Here is a 13,105-nt window from a genome sequence, read left to right on the forward strand (position 1 = left end):
CCTCTTCCTTTTTCCTCTCTGTCCGGCAGCTCCCCTACTATCAACTATCCCTCTCCACATAACCACTCACGCACTTATACCTCCTCCCCGCTAACAATCTTCTCAGCCTTAACTGAACAGCGTCTTTCTTTACTAATCTCTAAAGCTCATCTTACTACATGCGCCTCAGACCCTATTCCCTCTCATCTTATCCCCCAGGTCTCCTCCCCCCTCATTCCTGCTTTAACAACACTGTTTAACCTTTCCATCTCAACTGGCACTTTCCCTTCTTCATTTAAACAAGCTATCATAACACCACTAATCAAAAAACCCTCTTTAGACTCTACGGCCCTTTCTAATTACCGCCCAGTCTCTCTCCTTCCCTTTGCCTCCAAACTGCTGGAACGCCACATTTACTCAGAGTTGTCTAACTTTCTCTCTGCTAATTCCCTGTTGGACCCCTTCCAGTCTGGCTTCCGCCCTCAACACTCTACGGAAACCGTTCTCACTAAGGTTGCCAATGACCTCCTAGCTGCTAAAGCCAAAGGCAGATTTTCAGTACTAATACTCCTAGATCTGTCCTCTGCCTTCGACACTGTTGATCATACCCTACTTCTCCAGACCCTCTCAACACTGGGAATCAAGGGCCTAGCACACTCCTGGCTCAACTCCTACCTGTCTGGACGTTCTTTCATGGTCTCCTATGCCAATACCAACTCCTCTCCACGCCCACTGTCTGTGGGAGTACCACAAGGGTCCGTCCTCGGACCCCTCTTTTCCATTTACACCCATGGCCTGGGACATATAATAAGCTCTTTTGGGTTTCAATATCACCTCTATGCTGATGACACCCAAATTTATTGTTCTGCCCCAGACCTCTCCACACTACTATCAAAAGTTCCCGAATGTCTATCCGCTGTATCTACATTTATGTCATCCCGCTTCCTTAAACTCAATATGAGCAAAACGGAGATTGTGATATTTCCACCTTTGCTCTCTGTTCCACCTCCCATTGTCACAATCAATGTAGATAACACCCCAATAGCATCAACCCCCAAAGCTCGTTGCCTAGGGTAGTGATGCTCAAATACCCCTTTTTAAAATTCGAGTTTGGTCGAATTCGAATAGTAAATTATTCGAGGTCAGTCGAATATTCGAGTCGAATAATTTTTACTATTCGATTCGACCTCGGACTTCGAGCTCACTATTCGAGTCGGTATTCGAGCTCACTATTCGAGCTGACTATTCGAATTGGCCTTAAATAGCTTCCAACACTTGTTTTGAGGGTGAATGATGCAAGAAACATCTTTTTTTCCAAGTAACAACAGCAAGTGATTATGTGGGGATGTTCCTTTAAAAAAAAATGTGGAAAGAGAAGTTGTGTCCTTAATTTTGTTCAGTAGTGTTACTGTATATACTTGTTCTTCTTCTTCTTTATCTTTCTTCTTCTTCTTCTCGATCTTCTTCTTCTATATCTTCTTCTTCTTCTTCTATATTGTCTTCTTCATCATCTTCTTCTTCTTCATCTTCTTCATCTTCTTCTTCTTCTTCATCTTCATCTTCTTCTTCTTCTTCATCTTCATCTTCTTCATCTTCTTCTTCTTCATCTTCTTCTTCTTCATCTTCATCTTCATCTTCTTCTTCTTCTTCTTCTTCATCTTCTTCTTCTTCATCTTCTTCTTCTTCTTCTTCTTCTTCTTCTTCTTCATCTTCTTATTCATCTTCTTCATCTTCTTCATCATCTTCTTCATCTTCTTCTTCTTCATCTTCTTCTTCTTCTTCATCTTCTTCTTCTTCATCTTCTTCATCTTCTTCTTCTTTTTCATCTTCTTCTTCATCATCTTCTTCATCTTCTTCTTCATCTTCTTCTTCATCTTCATCTTCTCCTTCTCCTTCTTTTTCAATATCGTCTTCTTCTTCTTCACGTATTTCTCTTTTCAATTTTTTTTTTAAAGAAATGCAGCTATTTTTGAGCGTAACAAATAGCTGGTGGGCGCACGCATGTTGGAAGCGCCATTGTATGTGCTCCCTGGCAGTGGAAACACAAAGACAGCAGGAGGTAAATTCAGCAGCAGGAGGAGGAGGATGAGTGTGTGGCAGCAGGCAGTCAATGAGGCAGGCAGCTCGCCGTGACATAATAGCCCTGGTACCTAGCGGTGATACCAGGGCTGTAAATAAACACAACAGGAGGTCCCAGACAGCGGTCGTGCAGCCCACATTGTGTCCAATACACAACTGGGACAACACAGTTTTCAACCCGGGCACCTCAGAAAAATTAAACCTTTTTTTTTTTTTTTAATGGTTTGTTTGGTTTTGGTTTTGCAACCAATATAGCTATTGTTTGACGTAATAGCTGGTGGCAGAGTGGCAGCAGAAGGTAATTCTGTGTACCCTGGCAGTGGGAAACACAGACAGACAGCAGCAGCAGGAGGAGGAATGGAGGAGTAGGCGAGCAGCTATTGTTTGACGTAATAGCTGGTGGCAGAGTGGCAGCAGAAGGTAAATCATCTGTGTACCCTGGCAGTGGGAAACACAGACAGACAGCAGCAGCAGCAGCAGGAGGAGGTATGGAGGAGCAGTGTGAGTGTGGCAGCAGGTAGGCAGCGTGACATAATAGCCCTGGTACCTAGCGGTGATACCAGGGCTGTAAATAAACACAACAGGAGGTCCCAGACAGCGGTCGTGCAGCCCACATTGTGTCCAATACACAACTGGGACAACACAGTTTTCAACCCGGGCACCTCAGAAAAATTAAACCTTTTTTTTTTTTTTAATGGTTTGTTTGGTTTTGGTTTTGCAACCAATATAGCTATTGTTTGACATAATAGCTGGTGGCAGAGTGGCAGCAGAAGAAGGTAATTCTGTGTACCCTGGCAGTGGGAAACACAGACAGACAGCAGCAGCAGGAGGAGGAATGGAGGAGTAGGCGAGCAGCTATTGTTTGACGTAATAGCTGGTGGCAGAGTGGCAGCAGAAGGTAAATCATCTGTGTACCCTGGCAGTGGGAAACACAGACAGACAGCAGCAGCAGCAGCAGGAGGAGGTATGGAGGAGTAGTGTGAGTGTGGCAGCAGGTAGGCAGCGTGACATAATAGCCCTGGTACCTAGCGGTGATACCAGGGCTGTAAATAAACACAACAGGAGGTCCCAGACAGCGGTCGTGCAGCCCACATTGTGTCCAATACACAACTGGGACAACACAGTTTTCAACCCGGGCACCTCAGAAAAATTAAACCTTTTTTTTTTTTTATGGTTTTTTGGTTTTTGGTTTTGCAACCAATATAGCTATTGTTTGACGTAATAGCTGGTGGCAGAGTGGCAGCAGAAGAAGGTAATTCTGTGTACCCTGGCAGTGGGAAACACAGACAGACAGCAGAAGGGCAGTACACAGCAGCCCACTGTAGGTGTAAAATGTGTGGCTGCAGGCGACGTAATAGTCAAAGTGAACCAGGCTGGCTTAGTGAGCAGGAGCCAGGAGGTGGTAAAGGGTGGTAAGGCACATTAACGATGGTTCCGGCAGCCAGTTCATGTCCCCCTCTCGCCGACAACAGGGGCCAGGAACTCGCCTTCCACCCACGCCTGGTTCATCTTGAGAAACGTCAGTCTGTCCACAGACTTGTGAGACAGACGTGAGCGTTTCTCGGTGACCACGCCACCAGCTGCACTGAAGCAGCGCTCGGACAGCACGCTGGAAGGGGGGCAGGACAGCACTTCCAGGGCGTACTGCACCAGCTCGCTCCAGATCTCCATGCGCTTGACCCAATACTCCATGGGATCAACAGGGGCATCGCTGTCAAGCCCGCTGTACGACCCCATGTAGTCAGCCACCATGCGGGTCAGGCGCTGGCTGTGACCGGAGGAGGATGCTGCTGCATGCATCTCCTCTCTAGTCACTGCTGCCGGAGCCTCTACAGTCCTGTAGAGCTCGTGGCTGAGAGACAGCAGGTCTGTGGGGCGCTTGCTGCTGCTGGATGCAGGCACCTGCTGCTGCCTCTGTGCTCGCTGCTGGACAGTGGGGGTGGAAGGCTGGGGGAAGGCTTCCTCCAAGCGCTCAACAAGGGCCTGCTGCAAGCTCCTTATTTGTTGCGCTGGGTCTCCTCCTGCAGGCGGCAGGAACTGGCTCAACTTCCCCTTGAGGCGTGGGTCCAACATCATGCTGATCCAGATGTCCTCCCTCTGCTTCATCTGGATCACCCTGGGGTCCCTGCGCAGGCACGTCAGCATGTGCGCTGCCATTGGGAAGAGGCGGGCCACGTCTGCTGGCACATCGACGTCAGTGCTGTCCTCATCCTCCTCCTCTGCCGCCTCATCCTCTCTCCACCCCCGCACCAACTCAGCTGCGCTGTGCTGATCCCCCTCATCAGCAGCCAGGTCAGGGACCTCCACCAAGTCCTCCTCCTCCTCCCCCTCAGAGGTGGACTGCGCAGCTGGTTGCCGCTCCTGCTGGTCCAAGGCTGCCGCTCCCTGTTCCAGCAAAGCATCGAGGGCCCTGTTCAGCAGAGAAACCAGGGGCACCCACTCGCAGACCATAGCATGGTCCCTGCTCACCATGTTTGTGGCCTGCAGGAAGGGAGCCAGCACAAAGCACACCTGCTGCATGTGCCTCCAGTCATCATCGGGGACGATGGACGGGATGTTGCTGGTCTTGTCCCTTCTCTGAGCTGCGGAAACAGTGGCCAGGGCAAGGTACTGTTTGACAGCGTGCCTCTGTTCAACCAGACGCTCCAACATCGCCAGGGTGGAGTTCCAGCGAGTCGGAACGTCAAGGATCAGCCGATGGCGTGGCAGATCCAGCTCCTTTTGCACGTCTTCCAGGCTCGCACAGGCTGCAGCCGAGCGCCGGAAGTGACGCACAACATTCCTTGCCGTTTCCAGCAGTTCGCCCATCCCCTGGTAGGTGCGCAGGAACTTCTGCACCACCAGGTTCAGCACGTGGGCAAGACAGGGGATGTGGGTCAGGTTTCCCCTGTCTATTGCGGCAACCAGATTGGCCCCATTGTCGGCCACCACCTCTCCGACTCTGAGGCCTCTGGGGGTCAGCCAAATCCTCTCCTGCTCCTGGAGTTTGGCCAACACATGGGTTGCCGTCAGCTTGGTCTTCCCAAGGCTGACCAAGTGCAGCAGCGCTTGGCAGTGGCGGGCCTTCACGCTGCTGCTGAGGCGGGGGGTTTGGCCAGGTGTGCCGGAGGATGGCAGAGGATCGGAGGAACCTGCTGCAGTTCCCCTGACCCTGCGGGGTGGCACCACCCACTGTGTTGCTGCTGCTGCTGTGCCCGCTGCTGCTCTCCCATCCTCACCCCCTTCCACCAAGCTGACCCAGTGGACAGTGAAGGACAGGTAGCGGCCTGTCCCGAAGCGGCTGCTCCAGGAGTCCATGGTGACGTGGACCCTTTCACCAACCGCGTGCTCCAGCCCTCGCTCCACATTGGCCATCACAAAGCGGTGCAGTGCAGGAATGGCCTTGCGGGCAAAGAAGTGTCTGCTGGGGAGCTGCCAGTCTGGGGCTGCGCAAGCAAGCAGCGCACGAATGTCGCTCCCCTCCTGCACGAGCGTGTACGGCAGGAGTTGGGAGCACATGGCCCGTGCCAGCAAGCCGTTCAGCCTCCGCACGCGACGGCTGCTGGGAGGCAGAGCCCTAACCACCCCACTGGAAGGACTCGCTCAAAAGGCTCTGGCGTGGCCTTTTGCTGACACGGGAATCAGCAGACACAGCAGAGGAGGCCACTGAGGACTGGCTGCCAGAACAGGCCTCAGTGTCGGCGGCAGGAGTTGCAGAGGGGGGAGGAGCAGTGCGTTTCCGCACTCCTGCTGGTGCTGCTGGAGGAGCAGGAGGGCGGGTGGCTGCTGTTGCTGCTGCTGCTGCTGAAGGCTGTGCAGTGATGGGTGTGGTGCCACTGCCAGCACCAGATGCCTTCAGCCTCTGGAACTCCTCATGCTGGTGGAAATGTTTAGCCGCAAGGTGGTTGATGAGCGAGCTGGTGCAGAACTTTAAGGGGTCTGCACCTCTGCTCAACTTCCGCTGACAGTGGTTGCAAGTGGCGTACTTGCTGTACACAGTGGGCATGGTGAAATATCGCCAGATTGGTGACTTAAACATCCCCCTACGGCATGGAAGCGCTGCTGCCTGTCTCCCTGTGGTGGTTGGGGGGGGGGCTTGGGTGCGGCTGGTGGTGGTACTGGCAGATGCTGCTGCTGCTGCTGCTGAGCCTGAGACACCAGCAGGCTGTGGGACCTGCCTACTGCTGCTGCCAATGCTTGCAATGATGCACCTCCTTGCAAGGCCCACAAGAGCATCCTCCTCCTCCTCCTCAGAGCTGCTGAGGACGACATCCCCTGGAGGTGGTGGCACCCAGTCTCTGTCTGTCACCGGGTCATCATCATCCTCCCCCTCCTGAAACATGTCCTGCTGGGATGAGGACCCCCCAAACTCCTCTCCTGATGCATGGATGGGCTGCTTGACTGTCGCCACAGTCTTGCTGTCCAATCCCTCATCCCCCAAAGTGCCCATCAGCATCTCCTCCTCAAAATCGCCAACAACAGCAGACAATTGACTCATGATGCCTGGGGTCAAAAGACTGCTGAATGACAGGTCGCCAACTGACGGTGAACTGGCCTCCTCCCCAGGCCCTGCTGGGCGGCTGCTGCGAACAGGGGTGGTGGTGGTGGTGGTGGTGGTGAGGGTGGAGGCCTCGGATGCAGAGCTGATGGCGGGCTGCTCATCCTCCGTCATGAGTTGCACCACAGTGTCTGCATCCTTTTCCTCAATGGGACGTTTCCGACCCGGCTGGAGGAAAATGGGAGCAGGTGCTACACGCTGCTGCTGCTGTGTCTCTGCAGCGTGAGTTGCAGATGCTCCTGCTGGGCGGCGCCCAAGGCGTCCACGGCCAGTGGCTATGGGAGGAATGTTAGCCACTGACGCTGCTGCTGCTGCTGCGGAACTGTGCATGGTGGCGCGCCCGCAGCCGCGGCTTGCCACAATGCTGCTCCCTCTCCTCCTGATTCCCTTGCTGCCCTTCCCCTTGCCCAAACCGCGCTGGCTGCCACTTCCAGACATCTTAAATGTTTTGGGCGTATAGACAAAAGTTTTGTAAAAGGGCGGGTGAAAAGTGGGGTACTTTAATGGAGTGGGTTGGTTGGTGAGGTGACTGAGTGAGTGTCCCCTAGTACAGTAAGTAAGTAGTAACAGTCAGGAAGTACAACTAGCAGTTACAATAATCAGTAGTAATCACAAGTAAATTTAGTGTGTGTACACTCAGACAGTGAGTGCACGCACGCAGGAGCTAGTAGCCTATGAACACAGTGACTGAGTGTCCTAGACTCCTAGTACAGTAAGAGTAAGTAGTAACAGTAAGTAGAACTAACTAATTACAATAATCAATCAGCGATCAGAAGGAAATGGAGTGTGGGTGTGTGTACACTCAGACAGTGAGTGCACGCACGCAGGAGCTAGTAGCCTATGAACACAGTGACTGAGTGTCCTAGACTCCTAGTACAGTAAGAGTAAGTAGTAACAGTAAGTAGAACTAACTAATTACAATAATCAATCAGCGATCAGAAGGAAATAGAGTGTGGGTGGTGTGTGTACACTCAGACAGTGAGTGACCGCACGCAGGAGCTAGTAGCCTATGGACAGTGACTGAGTGTCCTAGACTCCTAGTACAGTAAGAGTAAGTAGTAACAGTAAGTACAACTAACTAATTACGATAATCAATCAGCGATCAGAAGGAAATGGAGTGTGGGTGTGTGTACACTCAGACAGTGAGTGCACGCACGCAGGAGCTAGTAGCCTATGGACAGTGACTGAGTGTCCTAGACTCCTAGTACAGTAAGAGTAAGTAGTAACAGTAAGTAGAACTAACTAATTACGATAATCAATCAGCGATCAGAAGGAAATAGAGTGTGTGTTGTGTGTGTACACTCAGACAGTGAGTGCAGTGCGCACACGCAGGAGCTAGTAGCCTATATGAACAGTGACAGTGAGTGTCCCTACGGGTACAGTAAGAGTAAGTAGTAAGTAAGTACAACTAACTAACAATAATCTATCAGTAATCAGAAGGAAATAGAGTGTGTGTACACACAGACAGTGAGTGAGTGCACACACGCAGGAGCTAGCTAGTAGCCTATAAACAGTGACAGTCAGTGAGTGTCCTACTCCTAGTACAGTATAACTACAATACTATTAGTAAAGGACAGCAGAAATACTGGTATAGATGAGAGAAATAAACAGAGGACAGCTGCCCACAGAGGCAAGGCCCCCCTGAGGCCTAAACCTGTAAGCTTGCAGCAGCTGCCTGTCTCTAATGTAACACACAAGCTACTAACTAAAATACAATGTCTATCTAACTAACAACAATATAGGTGTATATGGCAGGTGTAGGTGAGCAAAAACGCTAGGTAAATGATCACAATAGAGCACTTGCTAAGCCAAAGTACAAAGGAGCAACTCTCTCTCTGTACAAGTCTCAGGCAAGCATGGAGAAACAGAACATGGCGGCCGCTATTTATAGGGTAGGGGCTGGCCAGGGTCCCCCTCTGTGATTGGCTGCCGTCAGAGGGCCTGGGAGCCCTCTGATTGGCTCTAAGGACATCAATCTGGGCTATGACGCTATTCGAGCTCGGTACCCAGCTCGAATAGCGCCGGGTTGCTCGAATAGCTCGAATAGTGAATGGGCTATTCGAGTGTACTCGGATAGCCCATTCGAATAGCTCCAGCTATTCGGAGTTCGAATACCGAGCTCGAATAGCTGAAAAAGAGCTCGAATATTCGAGCTACTCGAATATTCGAGCTCTGCTGAGCACCACTGGCCTAGGGGTAACTCTGAACTCTGAGCTCTCCTTTAAACCACATATTAACACTTTAACTACCTCCTGCTACTTCCATCTCAAAAACATTTCCAGAATCCGTCCCTTCCTTTCACAAAAAGCAACTAAAATGCTTGTACATGCCCTAATCATCTCGCGCCTTGACTACTGCAACACCCTACTCTGTGGTCTACCAAAAAGCAGACTGGCACCTCTCCAATCCCTACTAAACTCTGCGGCCCGTCTCATCCACCTCTCTTCTAGATCCTCTGAGGCAGCCCCTCTCTGCCAATCCCTCCATTGGCTACCAGTTGCCCAAAGGATCCAGTTTAAACTTCTCACACTTGCATACAAAGCTCTATACAAGCTATTGCCTCCATACATTTCCTCTTTAATCTCCAGATACCTCCCCGCCCGGACCCTCCGTTCCTCACAGGAGACCCTTTTGTCCTCCAGCCTAGTCACCTCGTCTCACTCTCGCATCCAAGACTTCTCACGGGCTGTCCCTCTCCTTTGGAACTCTCTCCCTCAGCCGGTTCGTCATGCCTCAAGTCTGGAAACCTTCAAACGTACTCTGAAAACACACCTGTTCAGACAAGCCTATAATTTGCTATAGGCAGCACTGAAGGCACACTGGTTCACCCACTAAACCTTGTGTTTCCTTCCCTTTTGTTTCCTCCCCACTACCCTCTAGATTGTAAGCCCGCAAGGGCAGGGTCCTCCTCCTAGTGTTTCTCATACTGCTGTTATTTTAACATATGTATATGTACCAACTACATATCAACTATGTATGTATCTGTATTTATTCTATTCAATGTCATGACTGTACAGTGTCTTGTATTTCTTATGTATATTTGTTCCCCATTATTTGTTTGTACTATGTACAGTGCTACGGAAGATGTTGGCGCTATATAAATAAAAAAATAATAATAATAATAATTAATAAATGCACTGATGAGAATCAAACAATCCAAACAGTCTGTATGCATGTTGGATTATTATTGCTCTGTACAAATTAGCAAGCTGACACATGATTGCATTCCAGTGCTTCTGGAGGTGTGTTTAGCTTCTAAGAGTAACAATGGTTAATTTGCATATATTCAACAGTGATGCCCTAGGAGACATCTCAAGCTCACTACAACCTGAATTATTGCAAATGCTTTCTGTGTTAAGAAAGCAAACTTTTGTTTTGCTTACACTGTTAATGGTGGGGTTCTCAAACTTTGCATAGTTGGTTGATTTTCAAGGGGAATATTTCTGCCATTCTTGCACTGTTAATGGCACAAGCCTCAAACCTGGTATAGTTGATCATTGGGTGACTGGGGTTCATTTTCAGAAAGGGGGTGGAGCCACAAATAGACAATCAGATTTGTTTCATTCCAATGCAAATTATTGTTGCCAAACACCGCAAAGCTCACAAACTTGGTAATTGAGTAATTGATTATTTGTGTGTTAGGGTTAGGAAAGTGGGCACAGCCAACACCAGCCAAATACATAAGCGGGCAACGCAGGGTCATAAGTGGGCGGAGACAAATACAAATTTTACTGGGAAAATGTAAACAGCAGCCATTCTTACACTGTTAATGGTAGGGTTCTCAAACTTTGCACAGTTGGTTACTGGGTGACTGCGATTAATATTCAGAAAAGTGGGTGGAGCCTACAAAAAAACAATCAAAAATTACCAATTGATTTTTCAGGGGAATATTTCATTGCTGCCATTCTTGCACTGTTAATGGCACAAGCCTCAAACCTGGTACAGTTGATCATTGTGTGACTGGGGTTTAAATTTATATAAGAGGGTGGAGCCCCAAACAGCCAATCTGATTTGTTTCATTTTAATGCAGGTTATTGATGCCAAAGACCGCAAAGCTCACAAACTTGGTCATTGAGTAATTGAGTAATTGTGTGTTAGGGTTAGGAAAAGTGGGCGCAGCCAGCACCAGCCAAATACATAATCGGGCAATGCCGGGTCATCAGTAGGCGGAGACAAATACAAATTTCACTGAGAAAATGAAAACTGCAGCAATTCTTACACTATTAATGGTAGGGTTCTCAAACTTTGCACAGTTGGTCACTGGGTGACTAAGATTAATATTCAGAAAAGTGGGTGGAGCCTACAAAAGCCAATCAAAATCCACCTATTAATCTGTAAGGGGAATATTTAATTGATGCCACTCTTGCACTGTTAATGGCACAAGCCTCTTGCACTGTTAATCACCTGTACCTGGTACAGTTGACCATTGGGTGATTAGGGTTTAAATTCAAAAAAGGGGTGGAGCCACAGCCAATCAGATTTATTTTATTTCAATGCAAATTATTGCTGCCAAAGACCGCAAAGCTCACAAACTAGGTCATTAAGTAATTTTGTGTTAGGGTTAGGAAAAGTGGGCGGAGCCAACACCAGCCAAATACATACCTGGGCAATGCCAAGTCATCAGTGGACGGAGACAAACACAAATTTCACAGGGAAAATGTAAAATGCAGCCATTCTTACACTATTAATTGTAGGGTTTTTAAAACTTTGCACAGTTGGACCACAAATCTCACAAACTTGGTCATTGACTATTGACAATTGTGTGTTAGGGTTAGAATAAGTGGCCACAGCCAACAGCAGCCAAATACATACCTGGGAAACATTAGGACATCAGTGTGAGGAGAAAAATACTTTTTACTCCCATAACCAAAAAGGGGGCAGAGACAAATACAAATTTCACTGGAAAATGTAAACTGCAGCCATTCTTACACTGTTACACTGGAGGTGTTTAGCTTCTAATGGCAGAATGGTTAATTTGCATATATTCAGCAGTGATACACTGGGAGACATCTCAAGCTCACTCCAACCTGAATTATCGCAAATTATTTCTGTTTTAAGAAAGCAAACTTTTGTTTTTCCTAACATCTTAGTAAGGGGGCTTTTAGGACCATTGTAGTCCCTTACACACTCCAATGAGTTCTGGGTCACCATGAGCTTGCTAGTAAGTCTGTACCTCTCGGTGTTACAAGCCCTACTGCATAGAGCCAAATTAATCCATGCCATGCACTGATGAGGATCAAACAATCCAAACAGTCTCTATGCATGTTGGATTATTATGGCTCTGTACAAATTAACAAGATAACACATCATTGCATTCCAGCAGTTATGGAGGTGTGTTTAGCTTTAAAGGGTAACAATGGTTAATTTGCATATATTCAACAGTGATGCACTGGGTGACGTTTTTAGCTCACTCCAACCTGAATTATCACAAATTCTTTCTGTTTTAAGAAAGCAAACTTTTGTTTTTCTTACACTGTTAATGGTAGGGTTCTTAAACTTTGCACAGTTGGTCACTGGGTGACTGGGATTAATATTCAGAAAAATGGGTGGAGCCTACAAAAGCTAATCAAAATTCACCTATTGATTTTCAAAGGAGTGGAGTCGCAGCCAATTAGATTTATTTCATTTCAATGCCAATTATTGATGCCAAAGACCACAAAGCTCACAAACTAGGTCATCCTTGAGTAATTGTGTGTTAGGATTAGAAAAAGTGGGCAGAGCTGACACTAGCCAATTACATACCCGGGCAACGCCGGGCGACCAGCTAGTTAATAATAATAGTAAAAAAAAGAAATAATAAAAAAAAACAACAGAAAGTGACTAACCGATTAAATGACTAAATTGCTCTCCCAATTGCTTTCAAGGCCAATTAAAATTTTCTTAAACTACTACCTGTGGCCGGAATTGCAGGAGAAGAAAGGATGTCTTGCAGCCTAGTCATTAGCTTCTCTTTCTCTTCATCCTTCTTCTCCTCTTCAGTAACTAGCAGCAGATTGCGGGCATGTTTACGGATACTGGGCTGTGTTACTAGAATGCGCATCTTTTCCTGCAAGCTGTTATTCTGCAGGTCATCAGCTATCACCAGAACGTTGCACCTGCCTGTACCAAACACAAAAAGTTTAAGATAGTATTATACATTTATATAGTGTTGACAAATTTCTCACAAAATAAAACAAACAATTCTTATCAACTGTCCCTCAGAGGGGCTCACAATCTAATTTCAGTCATAGAACCTGATCTGCATGCTTTTCATGGTCTATGGCTAACTTTCATTGTTTAAAAGGAAATGCTGTAATTAATTTGAACCAGAAAAAAAAAACTGTTTAAAAACTGGCATATCTAATGAAGGGAGGATATCCTCTGTAAAATGATCTGGAACATCGCATGATCTCTCAGAGTGCTTTGGGAAGAAGAATGTATGACATCATAGTCTGGGCTAAACATCACTGGGAGGGTGGGGCTACACAGCACATGATTCCCTATGTCCTCACAGTAATGTAGAAAAGTTCC

General features: G+C 47.9%; 1 protein-coding gene across 4 annotated transcripts in view; it reads right to left on the bottom strand.

Annotated features, from left to right (window-relative positions):
- Window positions 1-13,105, bottom strand: part of LOC137525521 (uncharacterized) — a 476,821-nt gene that overhangs the window by 234,987 nt on the left and 228,729 nt on the right. For all 4 annotated transcript variants that reach the window (XM_068246643.1, XM_068246647.1, XM_068246645.1 and 1 more), the window contains exon 9: window positions 12,488-12,694. In XM_068246643.1, the coding sequence (XP_068102744.1) occupies window positions 12,488-12,694 (207 nt within the window). The remainder of the gene's footprint in view (window positions 1-12,487; window positions 12,695-13,105) is intronic.

Source organism: Hyperolius riggenbachi, chromosome 7 (genome assembly GCF_040937935.1).
Source record: "Hyperolius riggenbachi isolate aHypRig1 chromosome 7, aHypRig1.pri, whole genome shotgun sequence".
Taxonomy (NCBI): Eukaryota; Metazoa; Chordata; class Amphibia; order Anura; family Hyperoliidae; genus Hyperolius; species Hyperolius riggenbachi.